This window comes from Miniopterus natalensis, chromosome 2 (assembly GCF_054644295.1).
Source record: "Miniopterus natalensis isolate mMinNat1 chromosome 2, mMinNat1.hap1, whole genome shotgun sequence".
Classification (NCBI taxonomy): Eukaryota; Metazoa; Chordata; class Mammalia; order Chiroptera; family Miniopteridae; genus Miniopterus; species Miniopterus natalensis.
Window position 1 is genome coordinate 109415101 of NC_142082.1, and position 25912 is coordinate 109441012.

Below are 25912 nucleotides of genomic sequence, written 5' to 3' on the forward strand. Positions count from 1 at the left end.
CGCCAAAAAAATCATCATAACATGTTTTCTGAGTGATCTCTTGAGTTTCTTTTTATTTTATTTTTTTATTTTTGTTAATCCTCACCCAAGGATATTTTTTCCATTGATTTTTAGAGCACATGGCAGGAAGGAGGAGAGGGGGAGAGAGGAAAGAAGAAAGAGAGAGGAACATCCATGTGAGAGACATATCAAATGGCAATTGATTGCCTTCTCCCACGCACCTCGACCACGGTGGGGGAACAAACCTACAACCCAGGTATGTGCTTTTGGCTGGGAACCGAACCACGGCCCTTTGGAGCTCAAGCCACACTGAGCCCCACTGCCCAGGGCCTGAGTTTCTTTTTAAAGGCAATTTTAAAATCTCCAGAAGGAGAACCATGCACATTTTTAATCATATTTGCACTACTAACAATATGTGGCTGATAATGTAGAATACTTAACCATATTAGTAACATAAAAATAGATGGAAGACTAAGATTTCAAAGGGAAAATAAATAGGTTTCTCTAAATAAGAACGTCAAATCCAGAATTACTTAATACATATAAAGAAATACACATTCTATAGATGAAAAGACTTTTATTATTACTTTACTAGATAACACAGTAGTGAATATACCTGATTGCATTTTCTTAAATGGCAAATGAGACACAGGACAGCATTTCTCTTTGAAATGAAACCTCAGTATCATCTGTCTTTTGGAGGATTCAGTTTCTTACGGCGTCTATGATACCTTGAAAAGAGGAAAATATTTAAGATGAGATAACTTATTTTAATAAAAGATAACTGTTTTTGATAGAAGTATCAAATTTATATGCTTACTTTGCCATTTATTAGTACTCAATGAAATCAATCAAACTATATACGTATGCTGTTAGATATATCTCAGATAGTTCTTAATAAGCCACATTTCCCCAGAGTGAAATTTGTTTTATATTAACATTCTGGAAAATCTTTATTCAGATCTTGATTTCGATACGATAACCTGGATGGTTGTTAAAAACTAATAATTAACTAATAACTGTCTTTATAATAAAGAAACAACACATTGTCAACATGCTCTATTAAAGTTTTATTTAAAGGGGGATATTTTCTTCTAAAAGGAGGACTCGAGCTGCAAAAGCATGTTTTAATGCACACTAGGATACAGTTAGTAAGATGTTCGGGGTTTTTATTTTGTTTTTTTTAAATCCTCACCCAAGGATATTTTTTCCATTGCTTTTCAGAGAAAGTGCAAGGAAGAGAGAGAGACACATCAATTGGTTGCCTCCCGCACACACTCCGACTGGGGTCAGGGATCAAGCCTGCAACTGAGGTACATGCCCTTGGCCAGAATCGAACCTGGGACCCTTCAGTCCATGGGCCAACGCTCTAACCACTGAGCCAAACCAGCTAGGGCTCCTCACTATTTTAATTTCTTCCATTTTTTGTTACATTGCACATTTTTCCATAAACATATTACTAACTGGCCCGCAGACTGAAGGGTCCCAGGTTCGATTCTGGCCAAGGGCATGTATCTCAGTTGCAGGCTCGATCCCTGACCCCAGTAGGAGTGTGTGCGGGAGGCAACCAATCGATGTGTCTCTCTCTCTTCCTTGCACTTTCTCTGAAAAGCAATGGAAAAAATACCCTCGGGTGAGGATTAGAACAAAACAAAAAAATCAGTGAGGAAATTTTTACTTGTTTTTGCAGTTACAAATATTTTTAAAGTCAAAATGCCCAATCTAAGCACAGGTGTGGTGAGATAAGCAATTTATCACCTGACTGGTTAAAGTATTAATTGGTACAATACTTATGAAAAGCAGTATTAGCGATTTATGCCAAAAAAATTTTTAAATAATCATAACTTTTGATCTGGTAATTCCTCTTCTGGAAATCTATCCTAAGGCAATACAGAAAAATGGCTAAAATTTTAATTGGGGGGGAGAGATATAGGATGCAAATTTAAATTAAAGTATAAATAAAACCATATAAAAATAAGCAAACTAACACAACTTATGTATAAATACAAAGAGAAATAAAATGCATTGGTTTTATTTGAGATTGTAAATGTTATATATTTTATTATTTTATTACAATAGCATAGAATACCTTGAACATATATGCCATTAAAACACACACACACACACACACACACAAAACCTCCTAGTACTTACGCGCTGTTTGAAAATTTTGCAATTTCCCACAGGGAAAAAAAATGGCAAGACTGTGTTGTTACAAGAGGTGGGAAAAAAACACTGTAAATATCAGTTAGGAATTACTAGTTGTTGATGGCCATAGTTTGGAAGTGCATATCTAATCAAATGTGTTCATTTCCAGAGTATCACACTCTTCAGAATGATGTCAATCAATCTGATGAAGACTGAGGCTGTATCCTGACTTCCATTATTAACTAGAGTCATCTCTAAATAAAATGCATTGTTAGCAGTGATCATCTTTGAGTAATTTCACCATGAATAATTTTTCTTTTTGCTTCTCTGCGTTGCCTTATTTTCTTCATTGATTTAAGAAAATTTCTACACAGAGTACATGTGGTTTTTTCAGTGATGAGTTTTCTTCAAAAAATTCCCCTAAGGCCAGATTTTGGCAAGGTGATCTGAGTTAATTTTTTTTTTTAACTTTTTTGCTAATATGGAAAAATATAACTTAAGGATTTCTATACCACAAATGATAATACATGTTATCTTATGCTCTTTAGTTGTTATGATTAAGATATCAAAAGGAGCCCTAGCCAGTTTGGCTCAGTGATTAGAGCATCAGCCTGCAGACCAAAGGGTTGCAGGTTCAATTCCCAGTCAAGGGGCACCAACCTGGGTTGCAGGTTCAAACCCCAGCCCAGCCCAGCCCAGGTCTGAGCATGTGCAGGAAACAACCAATCAATGTGACTCACGTGTCTCTCTAACATCGACGTTTTTTTTCTCTCTCTCTCTCCCCCCACTCCCTCCCTCCCTCCCTCCCACTCTCTCTAAAAAGCAATGGAAAAGTATCTTCAGGTGAGGAATAACAAAAACAACAACAAAAAGATATCAAAAGTATTTTTTGCTTATTTTAAGGCTTCATACAGGCAACTTTCCTATACATTATTTTTTCTGATGTTGATTTTTTAAAAATTTGTGAAATATATCCCTAGCTGGTATAGCTCAGTTGCTGGACGTCATCTGTGCAACAAAAGTTTCCTGATTTGATTCCTGGTCAGGGCACAGGCACGGGTTTCAGGCTCGATCCCCAGGAGGGGGAGTGCAGGAGGTTGTCAACAGATCAATGCTACACTCTCACATTAAAGTTTCTCTCTCTCTCCCCCCTCCCTTCCTCTCTCTCTAAAAGTCAATAAACTATTTTAACAAACTAAAAAATTTTGAAATATAGAAATTAAGTTGAAAAGAAGTGAGTACATCTTTATATACTAATATGGAACACTAAGTTGTAGAATAATACATACTGCATATCTGTGACAACATGGACGGATCTAGAGGGTATTATGCCAAGTGAAATAAGTCAGTCAGAGAAAGACAAATATCATATGATTTCACTTATATGTGGAATTTAAAAAACAAAATAAACAAAACAGAAACACACTCACAGAGAAGAAATGGATGGTTGCCAGATGGGAGGGGGGTTGGGGAGCTGGGTAAAAAACGTGAAGGGATGAAGAAATACAAATTGGCAGTTACAAAATAGTCACAGAGATGTAAAGTACAGCATAGGGAATACAGTAGGTTGAGTACTGCACTTATTGGGAGGAATCACTCTGTAAATTATATAAATGTCAAACCGCTATGCTGTACACCTGAAACTAAAATAATATTGAATGTCAAGAGAAAAAAAATTTTTTTAAATACATATAGCAAATCACTTATGTAAACATTTCTACATGTACTTATATTGGCACAGTACTAGTACAATAGTATCCCCGAAAGGTGTTTGTTCGATGCAGGGGGTTGGGAAGTCATTAACTTTCTGAGATTATTTATAAACTTTAGAATATGTATTTTTCTGAGAAATTGATTCACATATTTCATCAAATTCTCTCAATGAAGTCTGTGGCCCTAAAAATGATAAGAACTATCCTATAAAAATGAGATTTAGCTTTTACATTTTTCAACTGTTTTCATTATTCAAGAGTGACTTCAAAATGCTTGAGAACTTGATAGCCCTAAACCTAACAAAGTCAAGTTCTAAAATATGCTCAATAAATGTCAAATAGCCAAATAGCATTTATAAATGCCTTATTATTCATGGATTTCCAGTATGTGCTACAATCACTAACCAGACGTAAGCACATTGATTTTAGAGTACCTTTATAATTTATCATCCAGAGTAGGACCCTTTAGAGAATAAAACCCACCCTATTAATAACTAACAAAAGAGTTAAACTGAGACTGCTCCTGGCAAACCAATAGATATATCATTACCTTTCTTAAATTACATAATGACTCAGTGGTCTCTGAAATATCTGTCCACAATTTTTAATCCAGAGTAGAACTTTACCTCCTAATTCACATTGCAGCTAATTCCCAAAATGTTTCCTACTGATGATACTAGCTAATTTTTGTTACCTCCATGGGAAAATATTAAGAAGTTCTTTAAATAAAGTTGTTCCTTAAATAAAGTAATACTGCTATTTATACATTTATAGGATTGCTCTACATTTCAGAAATTCAGAATTACCTTCCAGATCCTTCTTATCTTCCATCTAGCCTTCTTTCAATCCTTTCTTTCAACATAACTTTACATTTAGTGGAGCTATGTTCACTTACTACTTTACTTATGAGCACACATGGAGTATACAGTTGTATTATAAAGTACACATGAAATTTATATGTTATTTACCGTTACCTCAATAAATTTAATTTTTAAAAAAGAATCAGGATCATTCATTCATTCATCTGTTCATTCATTTTAAAATATAAGTATCTACTATGTGCCAGGTACTATTTCTAGGTGCTAAGGATTCTGTAGTCTACAAAATAAGACACCGCCCCCCCCATGAAGATTATGTTCCAATGCAGAAAACAGGAAAACAAGATAAATAAGTTGGCCAGGGAAGGCTACAGTGAGTAAAAACCTAAAGGAAGTGAGAGCAAGCTTTGCTGATATCAGCAGGAAAAGCATTCTATACAGAGTGAACATCAAGTACAATGGCTCTGAAGTGAAAGGAAGGACATGTTAAAGGACAGCAAAGAGGCCATGTGGCTGGAACAGAGTAAATAAGGAAGAGACCAGTAGGAAATAAAAGTAGAAAGGTAATGGGGTCAGATGATGTAGGTTCTTGTAGGTAATAGTTAAGGCCTATAGCTTTTCTCTGAGTGAGATGGGAAGCAGTTGGGGGGCTTTCAAGAGAAAAATTATAAGAACTAACAAATTATAACAGGGTTGCTCTGGCTGTGTACTAAGACTCCAAGGAAGCAAAAGCAGAAGCAGGAGAACCAGTAAGGAAGCACTATAATAAGCAGGCAAAAGATGGTAGCATGGACCAGAATGGTGGCAGAGGAAGTGATGATAAATGGTCAAATTGGGATACATTTTGGAGACAGAGCTAACAGGGTTTGCTGATAAACCAGAGATGTGTGAGACAGGGGACAGTCAAGAGTGGCACCAAGGTTTCTGGCCCAAGCAACTAGAAGAATGGAGCTGGCATTAACAATAGATAGGGAAGGCTGCAGAAGCTAGTTTGTGGGGGACCACCAGTAGCTCAGTTAGAGACACATTAAGTTAGGGATGTCTATTAGACATACCGAGTAGACAGCTGATAAACAGGATCAGGGGAGAGGTGACCAGAGATAGATCTAGGAGCCATTAGCATGCTGACGTATCTTAAAAGCCAGAAGTCTGGGTAAGATCATTGTCTTAAAGAATGGGACAGAAAAGAGGAAAGATCCAAGGACTGATCCTTGGGGCACTCAAAAATTTAGATAGGGCAGATGAAAAGGAATCGGCAAGAAAAACTAAGGTAATATATGAACATTAGAAATGTAATAAGAAATGTAATAAATTTAGATAGGGGAGATGAAAAGGAATCAGCAAGAAAAACTAAGGTAGTATATGAACTTTAGAAATGTAACAAAGTTTTTAAGGTTGAATTAATGAGAAAAATAAGAGATAACTCAAATACAATCATCAGGAACTGTGTAACATTGCTAAAATGATGTATTCTGGAAATACTTATATTGGAAGGAATGCTCCATCACTTTTGATTTCTTTCATGCCAACTGAAGAAGACTCTTTGAAGAAATGAAGAACTTGTGCACAAATGATGGCAACACTAAAGGCTAACAAATATCTCAGGGGCAGTTGTGAAGAGCTGTGAAGAGCAAAGAAACTCAGAATCATGTTCTCAAAAACTATTTACAGAGTGGCGATCAAATGCAAATTACTGCAGGGAGTACGAAACAAATGGACTTACATAACTGGTACCTTTCAAAGAATATGTTCATGTTCGAAGTTCCATGACTTCAGGTAAATATAATGTGACAGTTAAGCTACTTTAATCTGTTTTCATTATCTACAATATCAGCAAACAGGAAGCAGCAGGAGCCTCATGGATATATATCCTATTTTTGAAATTAACCTTTGCAGAAGTGAATTAAAAAGAGTAATTCAGGCAAAGGCAGAGAGTAGGAAAGTTAAAGTTCAATTTAACCTCAAACCCAATGTCCTGGGTTTCTTCATTACCCATCTGCCACACTAAGAATTCAAACAGTTCTAGCACTCAGTCTCGGTATAAAGCCCAAATAAATTTATTCTGAATTGCCATCCTAAAATAAATCACTAGAATTAGGAAAAGGCAAAATCCAATTCACAGATTTAGCAGTAACAATTTTAACTTCAGGTAATCTAATCGCCAATGTTTACTGGCCACTATTTCAACATCAATTCTGTACAGTCAATCATACTACTTATACTCCCAGCCCACTCATCTTGGGTGAGGCCACTAACTAGATGCAGATATTTTATGACTGTATAAGGTGGGGCAACCCCTTGGGATTACAAATCTTTTGCTGACCTTGATTAAGAATCTGATAATAAGGAACACCTTTGTGACCTAAATCAAATGGAAATTAGATGAACCCACATAACTTTATAGCTGAACTCTGCAAATAAAACTTCCAAAAATCACTGGGAAATTTACCAGTGGAACAGCCAAAAGACTATCGTAAATAAACTACCATTTCAAAGAGAAACTGAACAACTTCAAGAAGGTGTGAAGATAATTAGGTGAAATAATATTCCATCAGATAGTAACTTAGCACCCACACATTTTATTAAAAACATTGTATTAGAGGCCTCATGGAAAATCACAAAACAATATACATTCCTGATGATGAGAAAATAATCTAGAGCAGAAGTCAGGAACAAGACAACGATGTCCACCTTCACCACTTTTATTCAACATAGTACTGGTAGTAGTAGCCATAGCAATCAGACAAGAAAAATAAATAAAAGGAATCCAAACTGGGAAGGAAGAAGTAAAAGTGTCATTATTTACAGATGACATGATACTGTACATAGAGAACCCTAAAGATTCCATCAAAAAACTATTAGAACTGATAAATTCAGTAAAGTACCAGGATACAAAACTAATATTCAGAAATCGGTTGCATTTTTATACACCAATAACAAACTATCAGAAAGAGAAATAAAGAAAATAATCCCTAAATTTAAAAAATTTTAAATAAAATCAATTAGAAAAAAGGAAACAATCCTACTTACAATTGCACCAAAAAATAAAAAAATACCTAGGAATAAATTTAACCAAGGTGGTAAAAGACTGTACTTAGAAAATTATAAGACACTGAAGAAAGAAAATGAAGATTTTTTTTAAATTGATTTTCTTTTTTTTTTTAGAGAGAGAGGAAGGAAGAGGGAAAGAGAGAAACATTGATGCAAGACAGTTAAGCATCAAATGGCTGCCTCCTACATGTCCTCTACCAGGGATCGAGCTGGAAACCTGGGCATGTGTCCTGGCTGGGAATCAAACCAGCAACCTTTCAGTGCATGGAACGACGCACAACCAACTGAGCCACACCAGCCAGGGCAGAAATTGAAAAAGATTTAAATAGAAACATATACCATGCTCACAGATGGAAGAATTAACATCATTAAAATGTTTGTACTACCCAAAGTAATCTATAGATTCAATGTAATCCCTTCCAAAATACCAATGGCATTTTTCACAGATCTAGAACAAATAATCCAAAATTTATATGGAGCTTCTAAAGAAGAACAAAGTTGGTGGCATCATGCTACCTGACATCAAACAAGGCTATAGTAATAAAAAAAAAGCATGGTATTGGCATAAAAAAAGGCACATAAGATCAATGAAACAAAATAGAGAGCCCAGAAATAAACCCATGTCTATATGATCAATTAATATTTGATAAAGGAGTCAAGAATATACAGTGGGGTAAAGACAGTTTACTCAAAAAATGGTGTTGGGAAAACTGAACAGACACATGCCAAAAAAATAAAAACTAGACCACCTTCTTAATCCACACACAGGAAAATGGATTAAAAACTTAAAACATAAGACTCAAAATCATAAAACTCCTAAAAGGAAACATAGGCAGTAAACTCTGACATTGCCCTTAGTAATATTTTTTTTCTGATATATCTGCTCAGGCAAGGGAAACAAAAGAAAAACTAAACAAATGGAACTATAACAAACTACAAAATTTATGCACAGCAAAGGAAATCATCAACAAAATGAAAAGACAACCCACTGAATGGAAGAATATATTTGCCAATGATACATCTGATAAGGGGTTAATACTCAAAATTTATAAAGAACTCAATACATCTTAACATCAAAAAAACAAACAATACAATTAAAAAATGGGCAGAGGACCTAAATAGACAATTCTCCAAAGAGGACATACAGATGGTCAAACAGACATATGAAAGGATGCTCAAGGTCACTAATCATCAGAAAAATGCAAATCTAAACCACAAAGAGATATCACCTCACATCTGTTAGAATAGCTATCATCAAGAAATCAACAAACAAGTGTTGTCAAGGATGTGGAGAAAACAAAACCCCCTTGTTGTTTGGATTGCAAATTGGTGCAGGCACTATGAAAAACAGTATGGAAATTCCTCAAATACTTAAAAACAGAACTACCTATCAATTCCATTTCTTGATATACCCAAAGAAATCCAACACACTAATTCAAAAAGATATATGCTCACTGAAATATATGTTCACTGAAATATATATGCAGCCCTGGCAGGTTTGGCTCAGTGGTTAGAGCATTGGCCCAAGCACCAAAGAGTCGTGGGCTCGATTCCCGGTCAGGGGCATGTACCTTGGTTGTGGGTTCACTCTTTGCCCCAGGTTGGGGTATGTGCAGGAGGCAACCAGTCAATGTGTCTCACATTGATGTGTCTCTCTCTCAGCCACTCCTCCCTCCCTTCCTTCTACTCTCTCTGAAAAGCAATGGAAAAAATATCTTCGGGTGAAAAGTAACTAAAAAAGCCCACAAAATTCATTGAATTGTATACTTTTAAAAACTGATGAATTTTTCTGTGTGTCAATTATACCTCACAAAAGACTATTTAAGAAAAAATTCTTCAAAAAGAGTTGGGAAGAAACCTATGAGTAGGAGAAAATATGAGTCATTATCACTTCATATTATTATCATTATTAATTTATCTTTATTGTTGAAAGTATTACAGGTGTCTCATTTTCCCCCCCATTGACCCCCTTCACGTCGCTCCCACCCCCTCCCCAGGACTTCACCCCGTTATTGACTGTGTCCATGGGTTATGCATATATGCATATAACTTCTTTGGTTAATGTCTTCCCACCCTCCACCCCCTTCCCTCCTTCCTCTGAAATATGATCGTCTCTTGCATGCGTCAATGTCTCTGGATCTATTTAGTTCATCAAATTCTTTTGTTCATTAACTTCTTCTTAAAAAAGATCCTTTAACATTTCCTGTAGTGCTGGTCTGGTGGTGGTGAACTCCTTGAGCTTTTTCTTATCTGTGAAGCTCTTTATCTGACCTTCAATTCTCAATGATAGCTTTGCTGGGTAGAGCAATCTTGGTTGTAGTTCCACGTTTTTCATCACTCTGAATATTTCTTGCCACTCCCTTCTGCCCTGCAAGGTTTCTGTTGAGAAATCAGCTGACAGTCGTATGGGGGCTCCCTTGTAGGTAACTACCTGCTTTTCTCTCGCTGCTTTTAAGATTCTCTCTTTGTCTTTAACCTTTGGCATTTTAATTATGATGTGTCTTGCTGTGGGTCTCTTTGGGTTCCTCTGTGCTTCCTGGATTTGTAAGTTGATTTCTTTCCCCAGGTAGGGCAAGTTTTCTGTATTTTTTCAAATAGGTTTTTAATTTCTTGCTCTCTTTCTTCCCCTCTGGCACCCAAATAATACAAATGTTGGGCCTCTTGAAGTTGTCCCAGAGGTTCCTCATACTATCTTCATATTTCTGGATTCTTTTTCCTTTTTGCTCTTCTGGTTGGGTGTTTTTTGTTTTCTCATGTTCCAAAATGCTGATTTGATTCTCAGCGTCTTCTACTCTACTGTTGATTTCCTGTAAATTATTCTTCATTTCATTTCCTGTAGCCTTCATTTCAAATTGGTACTTTATTATGTTATCAATTTTTTTGAATAATCTATATTGATATTTAAAAATAAAATCAAAATCAATTATTATTTTTGTAATAATATGCTTGAGCATCCTTATAAACAAAATTCTGAACCCTGTATCTGTTAGCTTGCTTGGATCTATTTCATTTAGTTCCTCTTCTAGAGATTTCTTCTGTTCTTTCCTTTGTGACCTGTCTCTTTGCCTCCACATTTTGGCTACTTCCAGGTGTTTGTTTCTATGTATTAGGTAGAGTTGCTATGTCTCCTGGAATTGGTAGAGTGGCTTTGTGTAGTAGGTGTCCTGTAGGGTCCAGTGGCTCAGCCTCCCCAGTCACCTGAGCTGGGCCTTCTAGGTGCTCCCCTGTGTGGGCTGTGTGCACTGTCCTGTTGTAGTTGAGCCTTGGTTGCTATTGGCCTCATTGGAAGGAATTCACCCCCAGACAAATCAGCTGTGAGGACCAGCTGCAACTACAGCCAAAGGCTGCTGTGCTGGAGACAGCCCTATGGATCAGGACTTACTTCAGTGGGGCTTTGGTGTTCACCAAGTGTGCCCTTTGAGTGTGTCACTAGTGGATGTGGTAGGGTTGTAATCCAGCGTGGTCGAGTCTGACCACCAGGTGCACTGTGTCTGGGGCCTCCTGGGAGGTGCAAAGTCAGCCTCTGGCAGTGGCTTGCCCAGGGCCACCCAGCATGAGCTATACAGCAAACCGTAGTTGGCTGCTATGTGCTGGGCTTGGAGGTGTCCAGGAGAGGCCACGCTATGAGCCAATGCAGGCTGCCGCTAGTGCCAGGCCTGGGGCCACTTATCAAGCCATGCTGCTTGTTTGAGAGACTTTAGGAAAGTCCTAAGCACAAGGCTCGAGAAGCCACTTGCATAGAAAAGCCACTGGAAATGCCCTAGATGAGCTTGCAAGTAGGGAGGGGCAGGGCCAAAGGTGTGAGTCAGGTGCTGGAGATTCAAATATGGTGCCTGCCTGCCATGTGGGGGGAGGACTTGCCAAAGGAGCAATGACCCCTGCCAGTTCTTCTGCCTAGGAGAAAGCTACCCCTTCACCTCTCCCCCAGATTTCAGGCAGGTTAGTTTCTCCCCAAGTGTCCCAGGTTCCTTTCAAGCTGCTGCCAGGCACTGAGGCTCAGAGGGAGCGTGTCTGAGTGAGTCCGTGTGCAGGCCCTTTAAGAGGAGCTGCTGGGGCTCCCGCAGCCTCGGAGACCCTCAGCCACAGTCCCTGCTAGTTTTCACAGCCCGAAGTTGTGGAGATTTCTCTTCCTGGCCCTGAAGCCCTGGAGCCCTGGGCTGGGACCCCTCATTCCTCCGGGAAACCCCCACCGCTGAGATATCCCTCCCGCGTTTCACCTGTGGCACTGGGTGTGGGCCCTCGGCAGTGCCTCCGAGATTCAGCCCCAATCAGCCTGTGTCTCTGCCGCTAGCAGTCTCGGTGCCGCTTCAGTTCCCTGGCTGTAGGGCTTGTGTTCAGCTGGATTTCAGGAGGTTCTTAGTGACAGTGGTTCTGTATTTTAGTTGTAATTTTTAAGTGGTTGCGGGAGGCAGCGGGTACAGCTGTTACCTAAGCCGCCACCTTGATTCCTCTCTCTACATATTATTATTGAACATATATCATAAGCAGGTGCTTAACCTATGTGATTGAAAATAGAAATAACAATGCCTAATTTGCCCATTAGGCATTGTTATTTCTATTTTCATTAACAGATAACAAGATTGAATAACTAGCTAGTAAGTAGTAGACGCAAGATGATTTGAGTCAACCCAAGCCTCATTAACACAAAGTTGTACTCTTTTCTAGTTTTAGTTGACTGGAGTTCAAAAAGCACAAAAGTTATATATCTGTATATACCTGAGGTATGAGTATAATGAGGTAGGGCTACTCATCTAGGGAGAGTTTAATAGTGTTTTTCTATGGGGAACAAGGTATGAGTAGGTATAGAGAAGATTCCTATTTTATTACTTTAAACCCTTGTACATTATTTAAAGTCAGTTTTTTAAAAAACAAGCATTTTATACCTTTTAATAAATAAGTATTTAAAAAGATGTCCTGCCCTGCTGGGTGGCTCAGTTGGTTGGAGAGTTGTCCCATACATCAAAAGGCTTCGGGTTCAATCCTGGGTCAGGGCGTGTACGGGAGGCAACTGATGAATGTTTCTCTCTCACATCGATGTTTCTCTCTCCCTCTATCTCAAATCAATAAACATATCCTTGGGTAAAGATAAAAAAAAGAAAGCTTTTAAAAAATGTCTTATGTCGTCCGGCCGGGCGTGGCTCAGTGGTTGAGCGTCGACCTAGGATCCAGGCGATCGGGGTTCGATTCCCGGTCAGGGCACGTGCCCGGGTTGCGGGCTGCAGCTGATCAATGACTCTCTCATCATTGGTGTTTCTGTCTGTCTGTCTCTCCCTCTCCTTTCCTCTCTCTGAAATCAATAAAGATATATTTAAAAAAAAAAAAATGTCCTATGTCTCCAATTATTAAGTTTATAATGGCTCCATCCTTTTGATTGCCGTAACATAAAAATGATGAAATATTTAGTAAAACAACCTTCTATATACTGCTTGATGTTTTAGGAGAAGAGGTCTTTGACATCTAGACACCAAAACCTGAAAATGGTTTACATAAATCCAAAATATACGTAGATGCTAAATAAATACTTGTTGAACAATCAGTGATCACATATTGCCTTATTTAAAATTCTGAGACATTACGATATATCACAAGAACAATATCTACAGGTAAATATTTTCTTTATATACATGAGGCAGTATCTGGGGTTTTTCTGCTGAGCTCTGTATTAGGATAGATACTGGGACAATTAATTGCATTTAATTAAAGTGTGCTTACAACTGAAAAAGCCTAGTAATCCTGATGGGACAAGACATACCAAGAGATTAAATTAATTAGCAGTCAAAGGATAATTAGCAGTAATAAGATCAAATAAGTAAATAAGATTAAACATAGGTGGGGTGCAATACATAAAATTCTGAAGATAACAGGCTTGGTTTCAAGGCTCCCTAATGGTCTTCTTGTCCTCAGTCTTGCCACCTTCAAGTTAGACACCTTTAGAGGATTTTCATAACTTCAATGATTTGGTTATGAATAAAAGATGACAAAAGATTGCAGCAATATGGAACACACAGGGAGGAAACAGGTATTGAAAGCCACTATAGAAAAACTTCCAGGTGGGGTTTGAACTAAAATAGTTAAATAATGACAAGAAATAAAAGATAAACATGAGAAATTTTATAAATCATGGAAAGAATCTTAGAATACAGTAATGATTTAGATTTGGGGCTATGAAATAGCTTACTAATTTGTTTTCACATACCCTAACTTACAATTACCAAAGTAGGAAAAAGCCAGAGAACATGCATAAACAAAGTAGGTACTAAATAAGAAAGAAAAATCGAGAAAGGGGGCATAAAATAAAAGCAGGAATTGAAAGATACCATGGCGCCCACAAAAATCTCAGATTTTTTACTTGGGAAATTGACACAGAAGTATCACTTTTATTACAGAAAGATTAGTGGAGGGGCTTTTTAAGACAGGAAAAGAAGAGCTGTGTTTTGTTACAAATTTAAAACTGAACAGATATCTAGTTGGAAACATTCTAAAGACAATGATATTGGGAATAATACCAAGAAAATAAAAAAACCCACAGTGTTAACAAAGCAGGTTGCATGTCCTCTATGTAACAAATGTAATTAAAACTCTCAGAATGAATTTCAGCAAAACACAGAATATGAGGTATAGCCCTGAGGAATCTCTATTAGAACTAAGGTTAAGGAAGAAAATAAATACCTTCTAAAGAGAAACAAAAAAAATAAACTGAGCTTCAGATCTATACATCAACCTGCTTTCAGAATTGCCCCCGCCAGATGACCCACAGACCCTTCAGACTTAATGTAACCAACAATGGGTTCATCTTTCTCACTCCTAAACCTGTTTCCCCACTTGTATGAATGGCAGCACCATCCACCCAAACACCTGTCAAAAATGTAAGGTGTCCTATCTCTTCCTTCTCCCTCTACCCACACCCAGTCGAGTCATCTACTGCTGCTAATTAAAGTTCTTAAAGACAGTCTTCTCTTTTATTTTCCCCCTTTCTATTCCCACTGCTGGTCCTTCCACTTAGATCTTCAACATTTTTTACCTGGTCTATTATAATAATTTCCTAACAGGTCTCTCTGACTCCAACCTTTCCACATATCGCCTTATCCCAAATAGAGCCCACTTAATGTATTTTCTAATGTATAAAAGTTGAGCATGTCAGTTTGTGTCTTAAAATTTGGCAATGAAAATATGATATAAGTTCCTCAGCACAACATACAATCCTTCATAAGACCCTTCCTACATTCCTTCCTCATATTCTAGATCCTATCCAAGCAGAACTACTTGCAAATTCCCGAGTACACTCTAATACATGCTGTTCTCTCTGCCTGTGGAGACTTTTTCCCATTCCCCATGGCTCAATTTAAGACTCACTCACTCAGTTTTTACTCTATGTTTCCTCCTTGCCAATAAACAACTTCAAAATAAGAATTGTGTTTCTGGCCCGGCCAGTGTGGCTCAGTGGTTGAGCGTTGACCTAGGACCCAGGTGATCGGGGTTCGATTTCCGGTCAGGGCACATGCCTCGGTTGCAGGCTTGATCCCCAGTCGGGCGCGTGCAGGAGGCAGCCGATCAATGACTCTCTCTCATCATTGATGTTTCTAGCTCTCCCTTCCTCTCTCTGAAATCAATAAAGACATGTTTAAAAAATAAATGATAATATTCTAGATAGGTTAAATAAAATGTTAATAATTTTTTAAAAAAGAAAAAAGAATTGTGTTTCTGATTATCCAGCACTTAAATGTGTATTCACTAATCCCACAGCATGTCCAGCCATAAATGTGCCATGCCAGTTACTGGGGGACAGTGAATGGAACAAATGGTGTTCCATAAACAATGAAAAAAGCAACCTCATAGTTTTGGTAGGAGAGACAGAAAGAGGGAAAATGAAAGAGAAGAAAACATTAAAGCTAGAGTCAGATGGGAGTTAGAATCAATGTAATAAAATGTTAACACTTACAGAGGGGCAATTGTAAACTACTAAAGGAATTGAGAACAATATATACTGCCCGATTATTTGCAGTGTACCCTAGTTTTATTTTTTTGTAATAACAAAATCTGTTAAAAAAATGGACTAAAGGATGAAATCAAGATCAATTTTCAGGAAGATAAACAATATGTTAAATGACTATCACAGAACAAAAAACATTTTTTTCCCCAAATATGTTTTTATTGGTCTTTACAGAGAGAGGAAGGGAGAGGCATAGATAGAAAGAAACATCGACCGGCTGTCTCCTGCACACCCCCTACTGAGGATCAAGCCCGAAACCAGGGCATGTGCCCTGACAGGGAATTGAACTGATGACTTCTTGGTTCATTGATTAATGCTCAACTACTGAGCCACACCAGTGGGGCAAAAAAATTTTTTTTAATCCTCATCTGAGGACATATTCATTGATTTTTAGACAGAGGGGACAGGGGGAGAGGGAGAGGGAGAGGGAGAGAAACAGACATCGCTGTGAGAAAGGAACATTGATCAGTTGCCTCCCGTACTCGCCCTGACTGGAAATCAAACCCACAACCTAGGTATGTGCCCTGATCAGGAATCAAACCTGAGACCTTTCTGTATATGGGACAAAACTCCAACCAAGCCACACTGGCCAGGGCCGAAAGGAAAAATTTTTAAGAATTCTTGCAAAATTCACTGAATGCTTTGGTTAAATTCTTCCATTAAAATAAAGGAAAAAAGAAGTACTATTTAATTTTAGCTACAGTATATGTAGACTTAAAAATATAGCATAGTAAGTGATCTAGTGGGAATGTAAATTGGTGTAACCACTATAGAAAACAGTATAGAGGTCCTCCCAAAACTAACAAGAGATCCTCCCAAAACTAACAAGAGAACTACCGTATGATCCAGCAATTCTACTTCTGGATATTTATCAAAAGAAAACAAAAGCACTAATTCGAAAAGATATATGCACCTATGTTCCCTGCAGCATTATTTTTATTTATAATAGCCAAGACATGAAAATAGCCTAAGTATCCAGCCATGAATGAATGGATAAAGAAAACATGATATATATAAATATCAAATCACTATGCTATATCCCTTACCTAATATAATGTTATATGTCAATTATACCTCAACAACAACAAAAAATATATAGTAGGTACTCTTACTGCATGTTAATTTCCTCATGCAGAAGTTTCTTAATGCAAGGTAAGTTACATGTTCTTTCAGTGTGTCCTGTGTGAGTTGAAGAAAAGAAAATAGAACTTACTGTCCATGAGGATACCAACGGTGCTTAGTAGTAAAGAACATTTTGCTAAGTTGTTCTATCATGGGTCCTTGTTCAAAGTGTCCATCTTTTTCTTCTAATCTGGTTTTTAGTACTTGATCCTGTGTTTCTTCATAATTATGCACAGGATCTGGCCGAGGGATAGGCTACAAAATAATCAGTAATAAACAGCAAAGAAATAGGAATGTTAGCCAGCATTTGATTAAGTTTATGATAAAATAATTACCATTCTCAAGAATTCATTACAGTACCTCAAGGCTGGTAGGTAAGTTATCAGAACAGAGCTTCACTTAGTTGCATTACTCATTAAAGAATAAGAAATATCTTTCTTCTTACATCAAGTTTTGGGTTTCTTTTCTAATAATAAAGTTCTTATTTAAAGTTCTGTTTCCCTCTCAATAATAAGACTTATTACATTAGTTTTTATTTCTCAAAACTATAAATTGTGCCTATTATTTTTTTTAATTAAAAGTTTACAGTCTCTACCTTGAATAAAATTAAAGTGAGATACAATGAAAAATCTTTCATTGAAAAGGACATTTCTGGAGACTTGTCTTGGGGTGAACACACAATACAGATGATGTATTATAGAACTATACACCTGAAACCTATATAGTTTTATTAACCAATGTCACCCCTATAAATTCAATTTTAAAAAAAGAAATGCCAGTAAAAAGAATGGAAAAGGGGTGGGTTTGAAGACTGATTTAGTAAAGATTAAATTTCTTAGGTGGGGAGAGATAGTCTGGACAAGGTGAGTATATACTTGATTTCCTTATGTTGAATAAAAAGAAAATTGTTTTAAAAAAAAATGAAAAATTCTTACATACAATAGAAGCAGGAAAAATTTCAATGTGTTTATTTTAAATGACTGAAATGCCAAAAATGATGCTTTATGGTAATCTGAGTATGTTTTAGCATACAGTTATATTTACTTAGTTTATGTACATGAAACAATAAGACCTCTTTAAAAGGCAATATATAAGTCCATGAAGGTGGCACAAGTACATCAGAAACGCAAAGTAACAAAGATATCAATCAGTGAGAAGTAGAATGGGAGCCAAGTCAGAGACTTGTCAGAGGGCAGAATGTATTCTACAAGGGATAACAAACCTTATGGGTAAAGGAACGCAGGCAAGAACACACGATAAAGAGGTAAGAAATGGTTCTCAGGAAACCAAATTATGAACAGCCTTCAAAGTTAGATTTTGAAGTGAGGAAACATGTAGTGTGGGAGGGAACAAGGAGGAAATATAGTGAAAAGGTTAAGAACTTGGGCTTCAGCCTCTGTGTCTATGACCTTGGGCAAGTTATTTAAGCTCTTAATTTCCCTTTCTGTAAAATCAGAGAAGTAACAGCTCCCTAATAGAGGCTTTATGAGGATTAAGTGAAATAATGATAGTATGCTTAGCTGTCTCTCATTCTCTAAGGTAGCTATTAACATTTCTTTTACATCCTCAAACAGAAAAGTGATATAAATTTATTTTAAAGAAAAAGTGTTCCTTAGGCACTTAAAGTAATATTAAAATATTGTCTCTTATTTGTAAAGTGAAATATTAATAAGTGTCTTTGCAAGTTACTATTAGACCATGAGGGGTACCAGCAAATATGGGATTGGAACCTACAGTTTTCTCTCTTTTAGGTTATTTAAACTTGTTGCTAAAGATTAAATGTTTTAAATATTATCAAAAAGTTAAGCGATTTTCAAGTGTTAATAAATGTTAACGGTCTATGACCCTATTCCCAAGCAGGCTCATTTCTAAAATGTCACAAATTCTCTCTGCTTTGTATGATTAAAAACATTTTGTTTTCTAGGCATATAGATAAAAGACATCGGAATTAATGGATTCTTCGAAGTCTATACCAAGAGCCTCTGGCAGACTCAGAATTGATTATTAGGCAGTATTTGATCTTCTTGATCAACTTCAAAGAAAGAGTACATGAATGTTTCAGTAAAAAGGAAAAACTAAAATAAAACTGAATATCAACTTCATAAAACATTCATAACTGTCATCCTAAATTTTCTGCTTTTCTTAAGAATTGTAAAAACTTGACGTTCAAAATTTTCCACTAAATCAATCACCAAAAAGAATTGCTTAGTAGTTATATTTTTACTTTATTTTTCCAATCATTATTATTTTTGTTTCTGGTGAAATACCTTTACTTTCCTAAATTAGAAATCATAAATTTGGAAAGCATTTTGAGAATATTAGCACTTTTAATAAAACATATACCAGGCAGAAGCAGAAAAGAAGGATCTTTTTACCTGGATCTATGGAAGATAATCAACATGCTTCAGACTCAAATATAAATTCCAGAAAACCAAAGATGCAAATCATCTTAACTTTCTTAGAGCCAGTTTTAGTTGCTATTTCTACATATGACTAGGTTCTTTGTACACAATATGCTTTCCAGGGCCTGAAGAATCAAAGGGCCCACTAGAACTGTAATCCTACTTCCTGGAGAAAAGAGGAAAGTCAAATCTAAATTTTAAGTCATGTTTGAGAATTTTTATTTAATGTTATATACTATCATCATGAGATTTGTAATCTGGATTCAGAAGGAACATACTTTACTCTAACAGTAACATGTTTTCAAGAATGTTTCTTATCGTGGAGCCCAATCTACAATTTATTAGCTGAAAAACAAAAAAAATCCATGCTTCCTCATGTGAATGTTTCTTAGCCCTAAAACAGAAAACCCATAAGCATGGTGAGAGAAAAACAAATTTATTCATTTAATCAATAAACATTCACTGTGAAGCTACCAAGCAGAAGCTGTGATTCTGGTGCTGAGGATACAGCAGGGAACAAAACAGACAAGGCCCTGTCCTCATGGAGCTTACATTTTAGTGGTGTAGAACAGACAGAAAAGTAAGAAAATATCCAGTGTGCAAGAAATGATAAATGCTACTGAGAAAAGTAAAGCAAAGAAAGACAACAGGGGGTCCAGGGGCAGGAGTACTACTTCAAATGCAGTAGTTAAGGAAGGCCTCACTAGGTAATAAATAAGGAAAGATCTAAAGGAAAGGAAATAAACTATGAGAATATCTGGGATAAAAGCATTACAGGCAGAGGAAGCAAGAACTACAGAGGCCCTGAGGCAGGAGCTTGCCTAATATACTTGAAAAACAGCAAGGAGGCCAGTGTGGTAGCAGAGGAGTGATTATATATAAACTGATATGAGTGATCTTCCAGAGACTAGAGAGAGGAATGCTGATGATGTGGGAGAGATGACAAATGTTAAAACAAAGGGAGTGCAACAAAAAAAGAGAAAGCAGGGAGCTGGGCATGCATGCAAGGGAGTGATTATAATGATGTTTCATGAAATCTATTCTGGGTTAGAGAACAGAGAAGTGAGAATGTGTGAGGTACATGAGGGACTGTGAAAAAGTGGTTCAATCCATTGATATAGGTCTCATTGTGGAGATGAATAATTCTTGGACCTAAAAGACTAGGGGCAGTTGGTGGTAAGCTAATAGAATTCTTGACATTGAGACTGGGGGAAAGGAGAACCAGTTATTTGTGATTAGAATATCTCTAGGGTACAACCATGGGAGTAGGGGCTGAGAGATAGAAAAGAGAAGAAGTGAAAAGCAGAAGTCTATTAGATCATCTACATGGATATTGAAGCAACAAAGAATTAGGACAGAAACAGTGTTGGAGAGTGTGAAAGTACATCTAAATCTTCAAAGAACAGTGGAAGGATGGAGGGAGAGAAGTAAACTGCGGGTTGGTAGATGACAGCAACAAAAAAAGGTAGTAGATGGTACAGTTCAGTGATATATATAACAAAGCTAGAAATTGTTAGGGAGAAGGAAAAATGGTTTGAATATGACAATGAGGAACTACAGAGACACCTACCCCACCTCTAGGCCCAGTAATAAAAGGATATAGGAGAGAAAACAGCAACTACTTAAAAAGACTGTTGAGGAAGCACTGGCCCCAGGGTATAACCTGGTTTCTGTTAAGCCAGATGTGAAGGCAACCTTCTGAAATAAGTTTCTGAGAGATTTTGTTGATGATAGTAAGTTTTAAGAGTAGAGTGGAAAAGTTTTGAGAGTTGGGAGGGATAGGAGAAGGGTCAGATTCAGAGATGTAAAGAGCTATATGTGGATGAGAGTCTGGATGCTGAGAAATAACTCAGAGTCTTGGGCATTTTGGTATTACTACTAAAACAGGAGAAAGCATAAACCAGAAATATACCACAAAATAAAAATGGAAGAGAGCACAAAACAGTGTCAGCTGGAAGGTTTATAGGCTGAAAGTCATTAACTTAGGTCTATTTTCTGCATACTGCTCAAAGAAATGAAACGAAAGAGGTATTGAATTATTGACTCTGATATGTGGCTAGAATTCAAAGCAGTCAGACAAAATGGTGAGGTTAAAAAGGGAGTAAAAATTAACAAAATAACAACTTATTTTGTCAAATCAACCAGTACTCTAGACCCTAATGGTAATCTTTAAAAATAGGTACCACTAGATGCATTATGTGATGACTTGAGTTATCTATTTTTTCAAAAAGCAAATCAAACATTACCAAATATAGTAGAAGGCTTAAAGAAAAAGAAGAGACCGGCTGGGCATGGCTCAGCAGTTGAGCATCAACCTAGGATCCAGGAGACTGAGGTATGATTCCTTGTCAGGGCACATGCCCGGGTTGCGGGCTCAATCCCCAGTTGTAAGAGGCAGCCCATCAATGATTCTCTCTCATCACTGATGTTTCAACTCTCTCTCTCCCTCTCCCTTCCTCTCTCTGAAGTTAATAAAAGATATATTTTAAAAAAAGGAAAAAGAAGAAAGCCTTTCAAATATAAAATAATAAAAAGATTTGGGCCAAGCGAAAATAAACTATTAAAAATAAAACAATGCCCTGGCCCATGTGGCTCAGTTGGTTTGGCATCATCCCATGCATCAAAAGGTTCCCCGAAAGGGGACATGCAGGAGGCAGCCAACTGATGGTTCACTCTCATATCGATGTTTCTCTCTCTCCCTCTTCCTTCCTCTCTCTCTTAAAAAATCTTTAAAAACAAAACAAAATCTCTTCTAGCTAGTGCCTGGCATTTAAAGAAATATGAAAAAAAATTAAACAAGGTGACTTAAAACATATGCCCTTGTTGGCCAATTAGAAAAAACTAACAAAAAATTCAACAAACATTAAAAGGATTATCAGACCCAATACAATATAAAAATTATGAACCAGCACTCTAAAATACAAGGTTTTCATAATTTACCAGTTATAATATGGGACAATGTGTTCTGTAAGTTTATATCAGGTGTGTTGACACGTAGTCAGAAATCTACCAAATTTTTTACCAGAAAACTGATGCCATAATTGTGTTTAAATGGTTCGCTTTGTATACTGAAAATAGCCTTTAAAGAAAGATGAAACAGAACTAAGAGAAAAATCAAAACAATAAAATTAAAAAGCCAAAAGGAAATTCTTCTCTTTAGATACTCTAAGGAAGTGTGAATATTTCTAACAGCAAATTAAAAATTCTATGATTTTCTCATACATACTTTGGTGTGTTCATATGGAATATCCACAGAAGGATGGTAGCAAACTATTGTCCTGCCATCAGATGTCAAAGCAAGTTCTACTTTGCTGAAAAAGAATGTTTCAAAAACAAAATTATACTATATTCAAGGCAGAATGATTACTCTTAGAGCTAAAATTAATTAATCATGAATCCCTGAAGAATAGATGCCCTGTCACTGGACTGGCAAACCTGATATGGTACCCCTATCATAGAGAACAACTCAGACCATCCCACAAAATATGTCAGTTTAACTACCACAACAAACCCTTAATGCATTACCCACTATTACATCTAAATTATTTTTTAAATTATTTGTTTTTTAGACTATCCAGATCTTTGGAAGAGGACTTCATGCTTGTCATTATTATTATAACTTCTTTTTCATATCCAAAAACTGCCTTCAAAAAGTAGTAAGGACATTACTTGGTTGAATTATTAAAGCTGAAGATCAGCAAAGTACATAATCTTCCAGGTAAAAGATCACCTGAATTTCTAATCATAAAGATGGAAGCTGAGCACACTGTTTAGATCAGAATTTCAAGTGCCTTTGGCAAAACAGTACAACTATAAAAAGCTTCCCATAAAAAAGGATTCTACGGTCAAACAAATTTGGGAACTACTGAATATTTTCCTTTCCTTCCATCAATTCCCTCAGAAGGAAACATTTTGGGCAATATTCCTCTAAACACTTCCAGGGATGCTCTGACTAGATTTCATTCTTTCAGGTATCAAGTTACCAAGTCTGTTTTTCAAAGACTCTGACAACTAATATTGTACTTAGATCCATATACATTCAAAGGAGCACAGCTTTCAGCTTTTATTAAATGTATGTGTTCTCTAATGTCTATAAACTTAAGTTTCTAGGATTTCAACACCAACCAGATTTGAGCTAGACCAGCAATTAAACTATAAAGTGTATTTTAGCTAACACAGGATAAAGTTAAATACCATAACAAGGCTATAATGAACATTTAATCTATCAAATGATTTTGATGAAGGATAGAGTTTTACATATGCACCTACAAGATTCATTCTTTTCAGGATCAAATTAGACTTTGTCTAATTTCACCACTATCTTAACACTTACTAAATATACCATTAAAACTCAAATTAAAACTACATAGTGTCTCCCTCGCTGGTGTGCTAAGTGATTAGAACATCGGCCCATACACCAAAGGGGTCTCCGGTTCAAGTCCTGGTCAAGAGCATTTATCAGGGTTGCAGATTTGCTCCCCACTCCTTGGCAGGGCACATGCAGGAGGCAATGGATCCATCAAAGTTTCTCTCTCTCTCTCTCTCTCCCTCTCCCTCCCTTCCACTCTCTCTAAAAAGCAATAGAAAAAAAATATCCTCAGGTAAAGATTAACAAAAAAACAAAACTACATAGTGCCAAGAGGGAAAAAAATATATTTTTACTAAAATTTGCAATAAAAAATGTAGCTTAAGAAAATATGTTGGTTTCTGCACATCAGACTCTGCTATAGAGGAAAAAGGCATCTTATTCATATGTTATTCCCAGTTCTTAGAGTAGTGACTAGAATTGAAGAAGTACCAAATAAATTATATGGTTGGATTAAATATTTTTATTTAGGATTATTCAATGTCAAATAAAAGATAAGATAAATAACTGCATAAGCTAAAAGATATAAACCCTAAGAGAAAACTATAAAAACTAATTAAGTTTTTCAAGAAGCTAAAGAATGCTTCAGGAAGAAAAGATAGCATTTGTAACAGCATGCCTATCTTATAACAAATTAAGTATTCACTGAAATATAATGATAATGATTTTTTTTTAAATCCTCAAAGATATTTTTTCCATTGCTTTTCAGAGAGAGTGGAAGGGGGGGGAGAGAGAGAGATAGAAACACTGATGTGAGACACATCAACTGGTTGCCTCCCGCATGTGCCCCAGCCTGGCCAGGGATCAAGCCTGCAACCAAGGTACGTGCCCTTCACCGGAACTGAACCGGAGACCCTTCAGTCCTCAGGCTAACACTCTAACCATGAGCCAAACCGGTTAGGGCATGATTTTTATTTAAAATGTTTCTAAGCCCAGATACTGGGTAAATAAGATCACTGAAATCATTTTTAAAAACAAAACTAAAGAAAGAATAATAAAAAAGCAGAACAATCTCAAACAATAAATAAAATTACATCATTTCAGGTACAGCTAATAGACAGCTATTTTTCCAACTGAATTTTAATACATACCAATTATAGTCATCTGGAAGAGAAGAATATGTAGATTTATGACAAACACAATATAAAGCTCCATCTGGAAAAAACCCAAAAAGTAAAATGGATTTAGTTAATTTGAGGATATGTTCTCATATAAATGTAAAGCTAGTTTCACTCATTCAACTAATATCTACTGTTTACTACGGAAGGGGCATGTAACCAAGGGCCAGGGATTCAACAAGTAAGATCCAGCCCCTGCCCTCAGAAAGGGTTTAAGTCTGGTGAGAGATAGACAAGTGAACAAACAATTCCAATATAAAAGATCAGCCCTGTTAGGTTGGGTTAAAGATCAGAAAAGAGAAGAGGGCACAGAAGAGTTATAAAACAAAACTGTACAACACTGGCCCGGGCTCAGTTGGTTGTAGCATCATCCTGTACACCAAAAGGTTGTGGGTTCGACTCTAGTCAGGGCACATACCCAGGTTGCAGGTTCAATCCCCGGTCGGGGAGTATATGGGAGGCAACTGATGTTTCACTCACATCCATGTTTCTGTCCCTCTCTACCTCCCTCCCTCCTTCCCTTCCTCTCTCTCTAAAAAAAAAAAAAAATCAATAAAAACATACCCTTGGGTGAGGATTAAAAAAACAAAAACAAAACAAAACAGAACTGTACAGGTTCAAGAATTCCTTTCCAGTGGAGATGACGTCTCCACCACAGCACTATATTCCTCCCTATTAAAAAAATACCACATGTGGGTGTCAGACCATCCCATTCCGAGCCTCTGCCCCTCCTATCCCTCTCAGTGTGGCTTCTTTAAGATTCACCCAGATTTCAGGCAGTTCTGAATGATGGTTGTTCTGTGGTTTAGTTGTAATTTTGATATGGTTGTGGGAGGATGCAAGTACTGCGTTTACGTTCGCCACCATCTTGACTGGAATCTCTAAGAACTTACATTAGTTCACTAGATATTTTGACAACTCCCATCCATTCACATTAGTTCAAAACTTATTACTTACCATGTATGAGAGGCACTGAGGAAACCAAAATAAATTAGACACTGTACAAATTTACAATCTAGTGGGTAATGTATACATAGACAATTTTTACTTATCCTAGGGCACATTAACCTGAGTAAGGACTAATTGCTGTTTCAGGACATGAACTAGGTAAAAACTGATTAGGTCTGATTTTCCATCAGCCTTGGGGATGGGGTCCTGTGAGGGCAAAAGGAGGGGGTGCTAAGC

At 36.8% G+C, this 25912-nt stretch overlaps 1 protein-coding gene across 2 annotated transcripts in view; it reads right to left on the minus strand.

Annotated features, from left to right (window-relative positions):
• Positions 1-557: 557 nt before the first annotated feature.
• MRPL42 (mitochondrial ribosomal protein L42) overlaps positions 558-25912 on the minus strand; it is a 28433-nt gene continuing 3078 nt past the window's right edge. For both annotated transcript variants that reach the window (XM_087814494.1, XM_016215277.2), the window contains 4 exons: positions 24701-24764; positions 22470-22554; positions 16933-17096; positions 558-731 (listed from right to left, as the gene is read on the minus strand). In XM_087814494.1, the coding sequence (XP_087670620.1) occupies positions 686-731; positions 16933-17096; positions 22470-22554; positions 24701-24764 (359 nt within the window). In that variant the 3' untranslated portion in view covers positions 558-685. The remainder of the gene's footprint in view (positions 732-16932; positions 17097-22469; positions 22555-24700; positions 24765-25912) is intronic.